Source organism: Convolutriloba macropyga, chromosome 5 (genome assembly GCF_964194025.1).
Source record: "Convolutriloba macropyga chromosome 5, txConMacr16.3, whole genome shotgun sequence".
Taxonomy (NCBI): domain Eukaryota; kingdom Metazoa; phylum Xenacoelomorpha; order Acoela; family Convolutidae; genus Convolutriloba; species Convolutriloba macropyga.
In genome coordinates this window covers 2,886,035-2,904,977 of record NC_134472.1, presented here as the reverse complement: position 1 = coordinate 2,904,977, position 18,943 = coordinate 2,886,035, and the positions used below count along the sequence as shown (strand labels likewise).

Genomic DNA, 18,943 nt, shown 5'->3' with positions numbered 1-18,943 from the left:
TCGTCTCTTCGTCATTTCATATAGCGTGTCCCATAAAGATGTAATAAGCGAACGTTTCAAAAATACTGTCTACATTGCTCATTTGCATGCTCAATTGCATGTTTTGGCATTTTCGGTCATTTCAAATTTATGGGACAGACTACAGTCAGTCCCATAAAGTTGCAACGCTATCGAACGTTTGAAAGGTCAAAGTTCATTTTTAAAACATGCAGATGTATGGCTAAAAGATGCTCATTTGCATGCCTCGAGCTTTTCGAACGTTCGCTTGCGTTGCAACTTTATGGGACTTACTATACCTGAAAATTTTGTGCATCTTTTGTCCTAAATTGAGTTTTCACCGTTTCGTTGCTGACATAAATATTCAAGGTCAAATGCGTTTTCTTAGCTTTAGATGTTGATATCAACATTGGTAAGAACTTCGAACTATTGAAGTGAACAGCAAGAAACGTTAAAAATGATTACGTTTCTGATACGGTCTCTTTTCCTGGCACTAATTGCCAAAAATTTTCCAGGCTCTATATTTTCCAAAGCGTACCCGACTAACTATTACTACGATAGAAGATGGAATAACAACTGGTACGGGACGAGGTACGGGTCGAGCAGTTATTACTACCCTAGTTATTACTACTATGACGGCTACTATTCTGGACTCCCGACATACTATAACAACTACCCGAGATACGGATACGGGTCTGGATACTACGGAGGTTACTGGGGAGGTTACGGTGGAGGGTACAGAACAAGCAGATACTATAGAAACAGGTAAATGCACTATCGTCAGCAACATGAAGTGGAAGGGCAAGCGAACGGTTCAAATTATTAAATTTGAAAATGGCAGTTGCCAACATTTCAGTTTTTTATGACTGGAGTTTTTCGAACGTCGTTTGCGGTGAAATTCTAGGTGGGACTTACTATAGCGTTTACGAGAAAGTATTTAACTCTTGCCTTTGACTTGAATAGTTGAATAGGGCCTCAAGATTTTTAGGCACCTATTAAGTGCGAAACATTGAGACTTACATTATATATTAATACTGCTGAGAGGTTTTTATGCAAGCTATGTGCACACAGTATAATTGTAGCCAAAAATTGAAACATTAGTGAGCGTTTCAAAGGTCAAAGTTCAAATTTAGAACATGCAGAGATTGCCATATTGATGTTCACAAGCATTCCTATAGTTTTTCGAAAGTTGGATTGGGTTAGAACACGATGAAACTCGCAATATAATGCACGCTATAAAGACTTAACCGACATATTGTGCGTTAATAAAATCAGTTGTTCAAATGTATATAGTAAGTCCCATAAAGTTGCAACGCAAGCGAACGTTCGAAAAGCTCGGGACATGCAAATGGGCAATGTTTTGCTAGATATCTGCATGTTTTAAAATTGAACTTTGACCTTTGAAACGTTTGATAGCATTGCAGCTTTATGGGACTGACTATACCGAGAACATGGTTGGTCCAATCTATTGATCACATCAATTTGGATGGGATCTTGGGATTTTGGAAGGACATTTTCAATCCTGGTGAAACAAAACTTTATACACCCTGCCAAGACATGCAAGGCATTGGTTGTCCTAACAAAAGTTGGCAAAATTTAGCACCTTTATGGTGGGAAATCTTGACAAGATCTTGACGAAATCTCGCAAAAAGTTCCTTATTGCTTGAAAGAATATGAAGATACAATTTGGTGCATAATTTTTTCAAGATATTTAAACAATCGTTTCACGAAGATATTGTACAAGTTCACACATTCAGTGTTCCTACAAAGTCAAGTTATGTAGCATATTTTCTGAATTTCGAAAATTGCGTAGATTCGAGTTAACAATCACTTTTGACAAGACTAATGAAACCGTTTCATTTCACATTAAAACATGTATTTTTGAAGTATAATTCGGAATCATTGTCGAACTGAAAAAATTGATGCAATCGGTAAGTATGTCAGGTTTTTTCCACAACAAGGGGGTTGATAACAATTTCAGTCACTTTCAGTTTAGTTTTGTTCCGACGACAAACTTTTGAAAGAGGAACTATTTAGTCAAATGCTTTCAGTCAATTTTAGCCGATCGATATAACTCACAAATAATTGTAGTGAGTGTGAGTGGTATCATTAGAAAGCCCGTCCTTCGCAGAATATGGAAAATATTTTTTTGAATTTTCTTTTAAGGGAGTTATCGAGATTTCAAATTTTGAACATTTGGCCAAAACGCGTTGCTTTCGTTCAAATTTTCATTATTTGTTTCAATTTTTGTCGACTTCTCTAAAGTATGTTGTGTAAAGATAAAGGAGGGTTGCTGAATTGCTCAATGAATTTTTGGCGAAAATTTGCTTTTTTTTATATTGTGAAGTTTTTGTCAAAAGGGACCAAGTATGATTTCGTAGCCCACTTTCGTTAAATTTGCCGGAAGAAGACAACTAAACACTGCAAACATAATCTGCGTAGCCTCAAAAATGAACCTCGATATAGTCTCGCTGGCTTTAAGAGTTTTCTGGAAATATATTTTCAGTTTTTCGCAATATTTGATATTTTCAAAAATTTCGTTTCAAATCTTTTAACATTTGAATAATTGAGTGTTTCGTAGACCCGCAACAGAACTTTATTGGGTCGCGGCCTAAAAGTTACCGCCTTTGCAGTTCATGTTGATTACTGTCAAGAATTTTTTACCAGGGCTTATTGACAGAGATGCTATTGCGTAGATATTGCGTAAAATCAAGATAACAATCAGTTTTGACGCGTCACTTTCATGAAATCGTTTTATTTCACTTTTAAACTTCTATTTTTGAAGTAAATTTTAGTATCTTTGTCGAACTAAAAAATAGATGCCATCGGTAAGTATGTCAGGTCTTTTCCACAAAAAGGTGGTTGATACATTTTGGGAGTTATAATTTCAGTGATTTTTATAATTGTTCCGACAACCCACTTTAGTGGAGGAGGAACTATATAGTCAAGAGCGATCTTCGCTCAGTCAATTTCGGCCAATCCATATAACTCAATCATCGTAGAGAGTGTGAGTGGTATCATTAGAAACCCGTTCTGCGTAGAATAAGGAATTTAGAAATTCTTTCGAATTTAATTTTCGAAAAGGAGTTATCGAGATTTGAGGTTATTTTGCGGAAATGCGTTGCTTTCGTTCAAATTTTCATTAGTTCTTTTTAGCAATTTTTGTCAATTGCTTTTTGGCTACAGTATGTTGCGTAAAGCTAAAGAAGGGTTGCTGAATTGTTCGATGAGTTTTTTTGGCAAAACATCGCATTTTTGAAGTTTGAAGATTTCGTTGCCCTGTTTCTTTAAACTTGCAGGAAGAAGACAACTAATCACAGCAAACATAATCTTCGTAACCTCAAAAAGAGACATGGTTATATTCCCGCTGGCTTGAAGAGTCTTCTGGATTTATAATTTTTCCAGTTTTTCGCAACAAAGTTTAAAACATCTATTTCGCAATCATTTGAATAACTGATGTTTCGTAGACGCGCAACAATATATTGAGGCGTGGCCTCAATATTTCCGCATTTACCTTTCATGTTATTTACTGACAAGAATTCCAAATCAGGGCTTAATTATTGACAAATGTTATTAGGAAAAAAAATGAGGCCCCACAAACATATGGAAATAAGCAGACGGTTTTTATGGTTTTGATCAAATAAATTCTTGAAATTTATGCTTTGCTCACTTTTGTAGTCGAAATATTCAGTCGCGCCAGCCAAAAACACAATTGGTTTCTTTAGGAGGTTTAAATGAAACTAGAAAACGGCTTCAGTCGTTTTTCTAATGCTTCTTTTGACCTTGAACTTTTTCATTATGTGATCGAATTCAAATTTAGACGTAGTCTCATCAAAACAGGTCAAACAGAATTTTGCATGAGTCACAGCAAAAGTTTTTTGTTTTACTAATGATTTCTTGGTTCTGATAACACGAGTTCAGATTAAAAACTTGGTTTTTGGGCAATATAGCATTGATTGAAAATCTGGCTTTTGAGCATAATAGCAGAATTTATAAATTTGTTTTGTTTTCTTGTCGTATTAGCTCATTGACAGGTCCAATTAATGGAAAGCAGAGTTGAAAATGCACAACGTTGATTAAAGGCGCAGCGGAACATGAAAACTGTTTTAATTAGTTTATGCTTTTATCGGGCTTGAGACTCGCCAAATCGTGTCGATTCTTATCTTAGCCTGTGTTTTTCATACAATTACCTGATGATGAAAGGTCTCAATTGCTTCCGCAAGATTTATAATCGAACCTGTTTGAAGATTTCAGTTCATTGCTAATTGTTTGTGACTTTCATATGAACTTTTTAAAAAAAATACTTTAACTGTCTTCATTTCGTTCTCATTTGGATCATCATGTAACTCTAGCTCATCAACAAGAAGATATAACTACTTTTCTTGATTCAATTTTTATTTCTCTGTTGCGTATACGTTTTGGCTGATGGCTTTAATCATTTAACTTCGTGAGAAATTTTTCGATTTTTTTCAATTTTTGGGTTTCTTTTTGTCATTTCTTTGTCTGCTTATAAGGAAGATCCGTTCAGATGTTCAGCTGAGAAAGAAGTGATAACTTATAGTTCATGCAGACAACTGCCTGAAACGGAGTGAGGCTTTTGCTTGTGACTTAGTCTCAATAACAGGCGCAATTGGGATATGCGCCTGTGATTGATGAGTTAATGCACAGACATGTCTGAAATCGTTCCTAGTGAGCTATAACTTAAGCTTTGTAATGGTTTTAGTTTCAGGAATTTTTTCTCGGCTTTGTTACTACGAGATTTTTAAAACAATTTTAGTTTTTGTATATCTGTACATTTTATAGGATATTTTTTGTTTTTCATTTTAAAATTTAAACCTTGATACTAGGTCCCATTGGGTTTGAAAAAGTGCAAATAATGAACATTTTGTCATGTTATTTATGACAAACAATGCGTTGTACAGTGAGAACGCTTTTAACGGCTTCAATGCATTTTTCGCGTATTGTTTAATTGAACATTCTAGTTTTGCCGATTTTTGACAGGCTTTTGTACACTGCATAATGACAGGTCTCAACTGCTCCCTTAGGATACGTAAATTAGCAGTTTGGCGACTTCAGCTAATATCTAATGGTTTTAATCAATTAAATTAATATTTTAATTCTTCAAAATTAGGAACATTTTTCGTAGGAACATTTTTCGTCTTCGCCTCTTTTTCGTCAACCTGTTTGCTAGTCGCATTGATGACAGGTCCCATACCTTCTAATGAAGTATAGGTTAATTTAAACATACTTTGTGCAAACGCACATTACGGAGGCTCCTTGCTCGAATTTTATATTCACATAAACTTTTCCAGGGGCTGACAAGACTGATTTCAACCTGAAGGCACTCAACTAGTTTGTAGGTACACAACGCGAAAGATAAGTAATCTTTACTATGGGCGAGTACAGGTCAAGTATTTATACTATGACAAAAAAATTAATCCCACAAACGGGTTCCAAAACCTTGCTTCAGATCGACAAAAATGTTTAGAAAACGGAGGGCAAGAATTTTGTCAGTATTTAAAGGAGGACAACTCTGCAAAAGTCTAGCAAAACACTTAGAACAAATATTAGAATAATCTTCAGTGAGAAACAGAAAATCAGCTCGTGAGCTGCCTATCTATACGTTATTAAAATTAACCACGATATGCTCAAGAAAAAGTCTATATTGAATGAATAATTTATCTCTGACGATACAAATTTGAATAACGTAAAGCCAAAAATGAATTTTATCGCTTTGTAACTGCAAATTTCTTAACTTATGAACAATTCCAAAAAAATTGTTTATGCGGAGCTGGAAAAATAATTTCTTGACTTTTGGTCATGTTAATCTAACGACTCAGTTTTAATATATCATTTGTTGTTACGAAAGAGACATTTAGGTAGATAGTTTTTGCTCTCTGTCTGTTTAGTTTTCTATTTTATATCTACATTTTTTATTACCGTAATTTAGTGTTTTGATATGCTATGAACGAGAAAACAAGATAAATTTTTGTAAGATTTGCCGAAAATAACGATTATATAACAATGCATCCTCAAAACCAGTAGTATGACTAAATTGGACAGTTTGTCAAAAAAACTTGACGCCAATTGCTCACTTAGCATATCATCTATATTCGGATAATTAGCAAGACTGAATACTCGGTTGTTTTTATGAATTGTGTAAATAAACTGCAGATCAAGTGCAATCTTGTTTATTCCTAAAAAGAGCTGCTGTAAAAAGTTTCATTCTAAAGTTAAAATTTCTAAAGTTGTTAGGAAGTCAATGAGGTGAATATCTTGGTGTGACGTTGGACAACAAATATATGTATTGTGCCAACTAGAAATCCTCAGAACTGTTCAAAATGGAACACCAGTTCCATCCAATTAGGCTCCCGCAATGGAATAAGTGAATAAAAAAATCAATTTTATAGCGGTTTTCATTTTAAATGTTATCAACAAAATCCCTTCTACGTCCTCAATCTGGGACCATTTAAGAATTAAATTCTCTTAAATCTATATAATTCCGTTTTAAAAATGGATTATAATTGCTTCAAAAACCTTTGAAATGCATTGAAAATTGAGATACGAAACTCCATTAACATATTTTTTTTACTATAGTTTGTCCGTTCGTTAATCGTTATATTGTTTTAAGTTTAAATTAACAATTCATGTATCTTGAAAGTTTTAATTGATTATTTCAAGTCCTTCAGATTTCAATCAGTTTCAGTCCATCCGCTCCATGCAGTACGTTCCCAACAGCAAGTCTTTTGGCTCAACAGGTGCTCATATGAAGAAAACGAAGATCTGCATCTAAAATAGAGAACAATATGCTTTAAAACCTTAAAAAAAATTTCAAAAAGTTTAAAATTAGCAGTTTTTGAATAAAATAACGAAATATACCTTCATAGAAGATGTCAAAGTTAGATTAAATGTGCTCATTCTTTGAAATTGGTTTTCGACTCTAAACAAGGTTTCATTAAAATTTGGCCAAACCAAAAAAATTGAATTGAACATGAACTCACCGAACTGCAAAAGAATTATATGAACTCGAAAGCTCAGATCAAAAGAAGTGTTATAGATCACTCAAAATAATCATTTCTTGCAATTTCTCAAGTCATTAGGCTAAGAAAACAGAAAAAGTATAAAAAAAACTTCATAAATTTCTTTGAAGATCGTTTGCCTAAAATCAACGGTTATTGAATTAGATAAATTGAAAATTTAAAAAATTCAAATTGAACTGTTCGATTTTTGGGCTGCTGTTTGATCTCGATTTAGTCTCGATTTGGTCTCGGTTTTGAACTGGAAAGAAAAATTTGTAAAGCCAAACAAATAGAAATTTATAGCCGATGTAATATGAACTAACCGATTTTGCTCTCTTGGTCTCGATCGGGTCTCAATTTGGTCTCAAGTTGATCTGGATTTGAACCTGGAAAGAAAAAATGGCAAAACCAAACGATGTTAATTTATAGCTAAACAATTTGAATTGATTTTAAAATTTCTAAATGACGAAATCTTGCACGGTTATGATGTTTTAGCAGTTGTGTTTTCGCAAAGCTAAATTTTGCTCAGCTCTGATTGGCTAAAAATCGCTCGGGAGAAATTAAGGCAACTCTTAAATCGCTTTAAATCCGTTTAAAAATTTGCTTGCTATCGTAGCTGCAAGCTTCTTTAAATATACCACATATATCGGCAAAATGTAGTCTTAGCCTAAGAAAACTTCCATGAAATTGATTGCTTGCTTAAGTTTTATGAGCCGGGTTCCTATTAGACTATCGGCTAGCATCTTATGTCAGACTCTTTATTAGGAACAAGAAAAATTGTTTGTAACTGGAAATAGAATGGCAATATGAACGGCAATATGAACATTAAAAGAGAAAAAATATGTTTTAAGAATAAATCATCTTCATTGTTACTCGATAAGTATTAGAGGGAAAGAAATACTAATTCTTAATGTTTTGGCAAAATGTTATCGAGATCTAGAAAGTTTTGCAGCAAAGTCAAATATATGGATTTTATTAGATGATTGAAGAAAGACCATGGACAATATGTCGCTCAATATGTTAAAAAGCATTCAAATTCGGCAATAAATGTTTAAATTTTCTATTAAAGAGTAATTGTAAGCTAATAATGAGAACTCAATAAAGTGAACACTGCACATGTATATTTTAGTCTGGGAAAACACTGTATTTTTATCTATAATCTGCAATGTAAAGTAACTGAAAGGGAAAAATGAACTGTTTTTTTTTCATCCTGGGCATCACAGTAATTTGAAGTAAACAACAAGTACTTTAGGGTACAATTCTAGGGCACTGCAACCATTCGAGACTTTAGTTACTGGTTTATTTAGATCAATGGAGGACCGGGACAGAATTTGTTCCCCCCTTTTTAATAGTGTTTTCAAAAATAAATGCTACTTTTCAGCTCATTTGTACGAATTAACCCAATATTGTAATAGCTGTTGATACAAGAGTTGTTTGCTGAATTTTGGACCACTCTATATTAACTGACGTATTGTGTGAGAGTTCAGCCTCAAAGTTATTTGAGTTCAGCTCTCTGGTTTCGTCCCCAGAAACAGCACAGCTAAATGCTAGATGCTGATCATTATTTTAAAATGGTTTTGATGCTGACCATTTCTCTTTTGCCTTGCCATTCCGTATTCTTTCAGAATTGTTTATTAGTTGTTTATTTGATCTCTTAGCAACAAGATTTCAGAAACGTGAATTAGAGAAACTTTACAAAACGCATATTTGTACATTTTTTTTTACGATAGCAGCATTTCAACATTTCTTCGCGTTTATACGCTGCGCTTGTATAATGAAGTCATCCACCAATTCAGCAATCATTTTTTGTCATAATGCTGAGTGCACTAGTTTGCAAATAGTATATTCGTGTTTTTTGCAGACAGCGCGACATCATCTGGTTACAAATATTGTTTCCTTTTGTTTCTACTTTCAAAAAGCAGTACGTTAACCGAGGACGATAGACTCCAATTAAGCTTGAATCTTCTCATTCGTGTTCGCGGAGAAAGTAACCATAATCAATAAATTTCAGGATTAAGTCCGCCCCAAAAACTCCCAATCATCCTAATATTTTATTGCTCACTATTAATAACTAAGTGATTATTGGCTGAAAACCTATTTCGTTCTGTTAGTCGTGTTTTAGGTAACTGAAAAACGGTTAAATTTCTTAATCTTCAAATAATGAGACGCGAAACTTCCCCGAAACTAATTTCCAATAGGCTTCCTTTCATTTCAGTATAATCAGATCGTTGAAAACTGTCTTGGAAATTGCGGACTATAACCAATGGCAACAATAGTGACTTGGGCAATGTAAGAAATTTGATTCCCTATATAGTCTAAAATTTAGGCTTTTTCCATTTCTAAATTTAAGACAATTTGAATCGAGGTTGTAACATTTTCTACATCACCACTGGTGCTATTGAATATAGTCCATAATTTCCACGATACTTAATTACCAATTAGACCGAAATAAAAAACGAATTAAAAATTATCAATAATGGGCTACCAACTGTGGTTTGCTTACAATTTTCCCAGAAATTATTTGCAAAGGATACTGTAAGTAGAATGCATTGATTTTTCTGGGAATTTGTTTACTTTTCCGAAAGGTATCACAATCATTCCTTATTACATGCTAGAAAATTTTTTCCTCAGATAATTTTTAATAACTATCTAAATCACCAGTTCGAACTGAATATTGACTCTAGGAATAATTTCTTGACGTTTCAATTATATAAATGTGACTTCAAGCAATTTGCTCTTTCTGATTAAATGGGTAAGTCAGGCTTTTTTCCTAAAATTTATAACTAACATACTACTTTAATCAGTCAGAGGAAACTGATTTTTGTCACATTTATAAAAACGAATCGTAAAAAAAATGTGCTGGGTCGTCAATTTATGTTTAGAGATTATCTGACGATAAATTTTCCTTGCATGTATTGAATGATTATGATACACCCGAAACGTGAACGCGTTCCTAGAAAAGCTTAAATGCATATTATTTATGCTTTGGCATCCCTTGTGAATGACTTCTGGGAAAAATGAAGCAAACTATTTTTGGTTTCTCTTACGACCCCACACCCACTATAAATCATGGTGCTATGGTTAGAATTGTGTCGTTTTCACATTGGTAATAGAAATATTAGCTGATTTTCGAGCTCGTTTTCATCTCTAATTGCAAATCAATATATATCTTGATCTATTATTCAAGTCTCTTCCATAACCTCGTAATTTCTATTATAAAATATCATTTTGCTATTCGCTCGTTTTGGAGAATTTAATTCTTTAGTTAAAAACGCTTCAAAAATGCGAAAGTCCATCTCAAGAAACAACAGTGACAAGATCTTGTCAGTGTTGACTGCGCTATCTCTTAAAAAGGCAGTGCAGACAAATGAGATGGATAGTTGCAATTATAAAGCTAGTCTGAACTAATCACATTTGGATGCAAATTCGGGTATCCTATTGTGCTGGAGTTTTAGTCTTAATAAATATTGAAGCTGACAACAGCGTCATTTTCGAGTAACTTTATTTGATAAAACGTAGTACTTTTTGCAACGTAGTGCTCCATTCAGTTTCTGCTGGCCAATAGCAGTCTTGTTTACATTTCAGGTACCCAAACAACTCTTACTACAGAGGCGGAACGCGACACGGAAGAGGATACAAGGGGGGCAGAAGGGGAGGGCGAGGAAGAGGACGGGGAAGAGGCCGAGGTGGGAGAGGAAGAGGTCGAGGACGAGGTGGAGGAGGTCGAGGTGGAAGGGGTGGTGGAAGAGGTGGACGGAGAAACTAAATGGCACGCAATCATCCATAATGCAAGTTGTGTTGCTGGCAACAAACACATGCAGAGATTACGTCATTTGATTGGTGTTGGTTGTCTTATTATGGCCAGGATTTTGTGACTCAGTTGGCTCCAAACTACTCATAACTAACTAATTAACTATAATGTCTCAAGGAAAGTTTCCTCATAACTAGGATATTCATAAACCTGAATATTTTGTGCTTTGCATCGTAAGAAAGCTGCTGCTCACAATTTTTCTGGACAAAAGTATTTGGAAGGAAACATCCCGAATGCATCGTATCTTGTCTCGAGGTTTGTGATTTAATAAGAAACTGTCTGATATTTATAAATTCATTTGTAATGATGCTCTGTATCAAAGATATCATATGTAAAAACAACCTCCAAAAATCAAAGTTTTGAAAAATAGTTTATTTCAAAAATCTGAATCAAGTTTTGTCTTTTTGATTTGAACAGCGGCACTTCTACACATTTCAGCATAATAAATTGAAGATAATGAAGTGATATCCGAATAGTAGAAAGACGGGAGGTTGTATTGTTGTTGGTGTTGGGTTGTGGGGGTGGGGGAGAGGGTGGGGGTAGTGGTCGCTGTCGGGCTACGATTGATGACCTTGAGAGCGGGTCTGTAGAACTGGTTTCGTCTTTTGACTATTTTTACTTCTCTGTCCAAAAGGTCGCCCATCATTACAGGAGCACCGGCTGTGAAAAGCTGAAACGTCAATAGGTTCAAGTTTAACATAAGGTATCGATTTAAAAACCACGGAATTAAATACACATTAACATTAACTACGATCATCATAATTTTTTGGTTGAGATAATTTCAAATCAAGTTCCCCGGGGCGTCAAAACATGAACATGGCCCATGAGGCATGAGCAAATGCGATAAATGCGAGGCTAATTAACAGTTAAATGGGGCTGGGGAGGGGTTTGGTGGATTTTCGTTCTTTAACTCAATGGGCTAATGGTTATCAAAAAAACTGCATAAGAATAAGAATGGCCAAAAAATTTAGATTTCAATCCACATACGTTAGCAGATACGTGAAAAAGGTGGCTCGAATAAAAGGGCCATTTTTAAGAATTGTAGTCATAGTCACAGGAATTACTACGCATTATCAATCATAACTAAGTATCGTTAGTATTGAAGCTTGTAATAACTTCCTTAATTACTTCCCCTTTCCTAATAGCGCAATGAGAAGTGTCACTATCACACGGTATCATTAATATCCTGCAGATTGGGTTCCCTCAATCGCTTTCCTTAATTTCACGCTACAAAGAATCACCACCACTTAACTCAGTGGGGGGGGGGGGGGTATTTCCCCTACACAGGGTTTCTCAACCTTTTGTGGAGTAGAAAGGGGGATGTAGAAGGGGCTTTGAGATGTGGACACGCACTTTGCGTTGTCAATTAGGCATGAAAACATTTGGGGGTTGTTCTCACGTTGATTAGACTAGAAATAGAAAGAGCCGGGTATTGTATATAAGAGAAGCTTTGCGTGAGCTAAGCTGCCGTGCATCAGAAGGCCGAGAGTGCAAGTTTTCGATTGAGCTGATAATCAAGAATACAATTCTGTAATTGGCAAGATTTTTCAACTGACTTTTCGATATTACGTGCAGTAACATTTTTATTAAGATCACTGTAGATTCGCTAAAAAGGTTTCCGTAGAAAACTGATTGATTGTTGAATTATGGTGCATTTATGCATTTATACCCCCCACCCCCCCCCCCCCACACACACACACACACACACACACTGTAGAATCAATAGAGCCACTATTTTAAATTGTACGGCTAATCGAGCAAGCGGATACTTGAGCATCGATTTTTCAGTTGTGAACAAATGGGAACTGTTTTGAGTGTCAGGTGTATTGCATTTAGTGTGCTAATATCTCGAGGGGGTGATTGGGAGAGGGTAGATCGAGGAACGGAGAGTAATTTATGTCACGCACAGATTATTAATACGGGAATCAAGGAGAACCCTTTTAAGAGGGGCGAGGGTGGGGGCAATGGAAGAAAATGGACCGCAACAACAAAGTTGATATCATAAGTTTGCGTCAAACGTCACAGACGCGTAGTAATTGAATTTCGAATATCGAAGATGTCAATGATCTGATAACGATGTCAAAAATCTGTTGTATTCTGTTAGGGGGTCTAAGCAGGTGCAACTACTGTGAAAATGGACCAGTACTGGTTTCGAACCTGCATCTCTAGTGTGCTACCCATTTACACCAACTGGTCTCAAGCTCTCGAACTTGGGCATCTCTTATAGCCCGTTCTCACGTTCTTTTCTTGTTCCTCAAGGCTTCATTTCTCTAGCCACGTGAGTTGAACAAGTAGAACTTCTAGTCAAGCTATGTCAAGCTTATCTTATGCACAATTTAATTTAGGTTGTTCTCTCTCAACTCTAACATATATATTTGAGCTCTAAAAGAAAAAGATTTATGAAAGAGTTTTTAAATATATCTCAGACCTTAAGATTTCAAAAGACTATCATCATTGGGTACAAAAGCACTAAGTAATCTTTTCGAAATCCGGGTTATTTTTTTTTCAAAATAAAATGCTGATTATTTTGTTCACAGTTTGTTATGCATGCATGTCGAATGGTTATCTTGCAAGATTCTTGCAAGACGATGGCTATCTTGCAAGATCTTGCAAGAAAATCTTGCAAGACGATGCATCGTCTTGCAAGATCTTGCAAGAATCTTGCAAGATCTTGCAAGATAACCATTCGATTTCGACTGGGGCATCCTCATTGTTTTGCGGAAGACTGATAGTCACCAAGTTAAACATCATGGTTATGTTGAGAGTCCAAGTTCATTAATGTTCCACTTTTTGAATAATTGGTGTTTTTGTATAAAATAATCTTAAGTTTTCCCGGGAGTCTCGGTACTCCATATCTTGCTGCGAAAGGGAACTTTGCGGTATCTTTCAACAAATCGCGAGAACCGAAGCGCAGTAAATTTTTTGTAGAGTTTGAAAAAACTTACAAATGGAGTTGCAGCTGGAGCTGTGCACACTTCAAGTTGGGCCAACTTCTGCTGAGGTTGTTTGGTGTGATCTTCAGCTGAACAATTCTCATGTGTAATGTGATCAAGTTTTCTTTTCAGCAACTGTTCACCGATGTTAGTTGTTTTTGTAGTCATGTGGAGGTTTGAGGGGAGTTTGGCGGATAATTGAGAGTCGTCAATTACCGCTGAGGAATCGGGTGATTCTGTGTCGTGGTCATCTGGCATGTCTGACAATCGTGTCTCTGGGTCTAAACGTCGAAACATTTTTAAGTAGAAATTTTCAACATTCGTGTGAAAATTAGGAAACGGTATGTGTTTGAAACTGAAAGTCTCGAACATTTGAGGTCAATTAAAATTTGGATCTGTCTCATTTTTGTCGTGAATATTTTTTTAATGATCAAAATGGCATGTGCGAAGTAAATAATGCGCGTTTTAAAACGGATGATGGCTTTTGTAGACTAACAAGAGCTAAGATTATACCCCAGTGATTGTGGAATTTTTATCGTGTAAGATCTGATAAGATGCTGACTAAGAATTTTTATCGTGTAAGATCTTATCAGATCTTACACGATAAAAATTCCTCTTATCAGATCTTACACGATAAAAATTCTGGTAAGAGGAATTTTTATCGTGTAAGATCTGATAAGACATCTTATAAGATAAACATTCCTCTTATTAGAATTTTTATCGTGTAAGATCTGATAAGACATCTTATAAGATAAACATTCCCCTTACCAGAATTTTTATCGTGTAAGATCTGATAAGAGCGAATTTTTATCGTGTAAGATCTGATATGACATGTTTTAATGTTTTCAATATAATCGTATAACGTAGTCAAGGTCCTATGAAAGTAAAAAACGAATCGGTCAGCTAACCAATTATGAAACAAAAAAATGCTTGTTGATTCTGTTTTGGTGGCAGTTTTAGTGTGAGTCTTAGCTGGGTACTATGGCTAAACTTAGCAGTCCAAGATAGTTTCGGTCTTTAAAAACAATTCAGCCTAGTTTGATAATCACCGCTTCGGAGAAAGCCCCTGCCACTCAAATAATCTTTTTTACAATATCTTATAAGTCTTACAAGACAGTATAAGATATTTTTCTTTTTGTTGCTCTGGCACTTAAGTGTTGCATGCTGTAGCTTTTCGGCTACTGCTTGAGAGCAACTCTGAATTGTCTTCAATATGAAGAATATACCATACTTTAGGAATTTATATAAGAGGAATTTTTATCGTGTAAGATCTTATAAGAAGAATTTTTATCGTGTAAGATCTTATAAGAAGAATTTTTATCGTGTAAGATCTTATAAGAAGAATTTTTATCGTGTAAGATCTTATAAGAGGAATTTCTATCGTGTAAGATCTTATAAGAGGAATTTATATCGTATAAGATCTGATAAACGTCTTATAAGATTTCATAAGAAGATGCATCCCCTTACAGGCTATTAGCAAGATATTTTGTCAGAAATTTGTCAGATCTTACACGATAAAAATTCCACAATCACTGGAGTAGCCATTTATTTATGCACCATTATCTATTATATTATTATTATCATTATCATTATATTTAGGCTGCAAAATATCAATAATGCATTGGGTCAACAATTTACGGGAGGGGGGCTAAGGAAAGAACAGTCCCCAATTTTTTCGTACAATTGCCGTTGTCAACCTATGTTCACAAAAACACGCTCAATATTTCCATCAAAAATTTCTACATCATTATAGTTAATGTTGATGAACGGGTTCACAGCGGCGGGTATAAAAACATGCAGATAGATTATTTATGTTTGAAAATGCAAAACTCGGCTAATATATTCTAAATTTTACCTTTTATCTCCAATTTCTGGTTGTCGTATTTAGTAGCACCATTTTGTGATTGTATTGCACCGAATCCGCTGTCATGTTCTTCGTGAACGGCAATTTTGCACGTAATCTCAACTGGGGAAGCCTGCGTTGAATCTCTCGAAAACTGTTCACAACTCATCTCTGCCTCTGTTTGAATCTGACTGTTTTCACTCTGTTCTCACAAATGTTATTTTTACTTTGTCTCTTCTCTAAACATAAATAATTAAATCACAGCATGAATCAAAAATGCGTGCGTGTGAAATAATTATGTCACGGAATAACTGCAGAAATATGTGTGTGTGTATAGGATGTTATTGTTATAGAAAAACATATGGCGTTTGCACGCTCTTCAGGTTTTGTTTATGAAAGAACGCAATAAAGTTTGTTATAAAAACAATTCAACCACAAATGTAGCGGCTGCTATTTCTCAACGGTGAGAAAGAGAAAAAACAATGAAAAGAAAGAAAAAGAACAATCATTTTACTGCAATGGGGGGGGGATACCCTACTGATTAAAAAAATCAAAATCCTGCAAGAATCTTGCAGGAATATATTTATGAACTCAATTCATTTCTTTTAGAAATTGCTGTTTATTGTTTAATTTGTAAAGAAATTTTCAGATTTCAAAAATGATACACATTGGCACAATTTGGTGCTATAACTAACTTGTAACTTGTTCAAGTTTCCAAAATTCTTCCATGAAATATTAAAATTCATACTTACTAGTTCTCGAGTTTCCTGTAATCTGGCGAACAAATTACTAAACTGCTTCCTTATTTGTAATTAATTTTCCGCTATAACTGGTAAACAGAACAACAATATTCCAATTAAAACAGTTTTGGGGAGCTGCTTATTATGGAAATAACTTCCAATATGGAAATAGCGTGAAAAGTAAACAAACTGGAAAAACTATCTCTGTTGGTTTAAAATGACCAGGGGTTTTGCCTCAGGGTTTTGTAATAACCAGGCGCAGTTATGATAAACGAACCAGCAATTTATAATTATAACAAAGTAAGCCGATTAAGCCCCGGGGTATCGGTCAAAATGTCTACTATTTCGTCCACAATAAATTACGATTCAATTCAAAAAGAAAGATCAGAATTTCACGCTGATATAAATTTTAATCAACTTTTGTTATAACTTCACCTTGTAATAACTTCAGTTATAACTTCTCTCGATTCTTGACTTGTTAACAACTAGTTATTGGCTATCTAGGTCTTGAAAAGATAACAAACTTCGGTCTAGATTGCTTGTTAAACAACTGCGGTTATAAATGTAAACTTAAGCCAATCAGGATGATTCATAAAAGGTAAACTTGCAGAAGACAGAAAGTCGCTTTAGAAGCCTAGCAATCAAACAAACTAAACATGGGCAATACGGATGCAACTTTTGTAAACTGTTGTGCAAATTTTGAAAAGATTTCACGATATTTACCAAATTCTAGGTCTGTTTAAGTTATGGTTTGATCCGTATTAATATGCGTGGGTGTAATATACGTTTAAGCCCTCGAGCAGTAGATTGAATATCAAGTATTTTTTCTCAATATTTATCAAATTTTAAGGATTTTGTGAAATTTGTTTTCCGTAAAAATTTAGCAAACATAAAAAATTTTGCAGTGCAGATCGAAAATGCGGAACACTAAATAATTCTGGATTTAATAGACCTGCTGTACTTGACAATGATGGACGTTTTTGTTGTCAAAATAGGCAAACAATAAAAAGAGCAAATGTCCTTATCTTCGTAATACAATTAAGATACACATAAGCAAATTTGTAATTTGAGAGATTGTTGAGCATATGCGAATATTATCTGATGATTAAAGTGTCTTTGTGTGTGTTTAAAAGCTTTTCCTTTTCCAGGGATTAAAAAATGCTTTTCCAAAATTTATGAGGTCAAAGTGCGCGGACAGTGTTTTAAATTTTAAAGACCGGCGCTGCAAGTAAATTCCTTCACTGGTTTTTACAACCGCAATATTAAAGGGATTTTGTAATAAATTGCAAACTAATTTGTTACAAGTTGCAAATAATTTAAAACGCAATAAATTAAGGAAATCCTATTAAAATGCGAAATTCCCGGTGAAATAATTCGGGTGTAGGTTGTTTTAAATTAATAGGCAATATACAGTTACCTGTTATGTATTAGTTGTATCTCTTGTGAAATATTCTTATTTATTGTACAAATTGAAATAAAAATGATTATAATTTTAAACAGCAATACCCCTCGCTGAGCCTTCGATTTTCAAAGTGGGGGAAAATTGTTGATGAAAGGGTAGAATTACCCCCACTGAAAAGCACAGGTGCTGAGCTGAACAAATAATCTAATCACGATAATAAGCCGGCTGCTTTTAAATAATTCACATTTAATTTACTCCAAACGAGTGAACACTGTACAATCTTAGAATATCTTTCTCTATTTCTGCTATTTCAAATATTGATCAGCTCTCAACGCGATAAATTTGTGAGCAAAGTCGCAGAGAGTTTGAATAAATTTTGGATAAAAGTCGCATAAAAGTGAACAAAATTGGGTTAAATATATACACAAAACCCAATTCTCACCTCTTGAAGGGGCTCAAAAATCATTAATTCCTGATTGCACGACCTGTGTAGTTGCAACTAGTGTAAGTTATAACTCATAACTAATGCCCCCTTTACAAGCGCGAAAGTTGTAAAAGATTATAACTAATGAAGTCTGGTAACCTAATTACCCGGGTTATTTATTCAGAGAGTATAACAAAAGTCTCCTGCTATCGGGCTATTTAGTTTATCTGAATTGATATGATATGCTAATTTTGTTGCCACTTTTTCCTCCTTTATTTCCTCCCTTTCTCTCGCTCATTTTGCCCAAAGGATTCCATCCATCGAATTGAAATTAGGGAAAAGTAGAAAAGAAAAGTCACTTCCCAGGCTGTGGGCTAATTTGATTGAGCTGATTACAAATAAGTCAATTTTAATCTACACTTTTGAGATCTGATCGAACATGACACGTGAACAAATGGAAAGACGTTGTCTATGATAGCTGGCTCAGAGTACTGATACTATGTGAAGAAATGCATAGTTGAAATAAATTCATGACAAGCAGCGAAATGAGAAAGCCGGGCCGAGGTGCCAGAGTTTTTTTAAATGCGCTGAAATGAACTGGATGATCTTAAAATTGATAAATTCTGTACATTTCAGCTCCTTTTATCAGCGCATTCCTTGTAAAATTTTCAGGGGCTTTATTTCAGCTCCTTTCCGGTTCATTTTTGAAAAAAGAGCATTGCATGCAAATTTGCAGCATTTTATTTTTAACGGATGGTTTCAGTATATTATAAG

General features: G+C 34.8%; 2 protein-coding genes across 3 annotated transcripts; one reads left to right on the top strand and one right to left on the bottom strand.

Annotated features, from left to right (window-relative positions):
- Positions 1-484: 484 nt before the first annotated feature.
- LOC142339042 (uncharacterized) lies at positions 485-11,210 on the top strand. The gene is made up of 2 exons (XM_075388698.1): positions 485-762; positions 10,602-11,210. The coding sequence occupies exons 1-2, from the start codon at positions 630-632 to the stop codon at positions 10,889-10,891; spliced, it is 423 nt and encodes a 140-aa protein (XP_075244813.1). The 5' UTR covers positions 485-629; the 3' UTR covers positions 10,892-11,210.
- LOC142339041 (uncharacterized) lies at positions 11,103-18,344 on the bottom strand. Of its 2 annotated transcripts, none has more exons than XM_075388697.1 (4): positions 17,761-18,344; positions 15,616-15,842; positions 13,773-14,041; positions 11,103-11,497 (listed from the first exon to the last, which is right to left on the bottom strand). In XM_075388697.1, exons 2-4 carry the CDS (start codon positions 15,770-15,772, stop codon positions 11,204-11,206), a joined length of 720 nt encoding a protein of 239 aa, XP_075244812.1. In that variant the 5' UTR covers positions 15,773-15,842; positions 17,761-18,344; the 3' UTR covers positions 11,103-11,203. The 2 variants fall into 2 exon arrangements, with proteins under 2 accessions (XP_075244812.1, XP_075244811.1); XM_075388696.1 differs by having other exon boundaries at positions 16,356-18,340.
- Between the last annotated feature and the right edge of the window lie 599 nt (positions 18,345-18,943).

Excerpts from the sequence above, each read along its gene's own strand:
- LOC142339042 (XM_075388698.1), top strand. The coding sequence starts at position 630 with ATGACGGCTACTATTCTGGACTCCCGACATACTATAACAACTACCCGA. Across the intron at positions 763-10,601 it reads AGCAGATACTATAGAAACAG|GTACCCAAACAACTCTTACT; the intron begins GTAAATGCACTA and ends TTTACATTTCAG.
- LOC142339041 (XM_075388697.1), bottom strand. The coding sequence starts at position 15,772 with ATGAGTTGTGAACAGTTTTCGAGAGATTCAACGCAGGCTTCCCCAGTT. Across the intron at positions 14,042-15,615 it reads CCAGAAATTGGAGATAAAAG|ACCCAGAGACACGATTGTCA; the intron begins GTAAAATTTAGA and ends TTCGACGTTTAG. Across the intron at positions 11,498-13,772 it reads CTCCAGCTGCAACTCCATTT|CTTTTCACAGCCGGTGCTCC; the intron begins GTAAGTTTTTTC and ends TTGACGTTTCAG.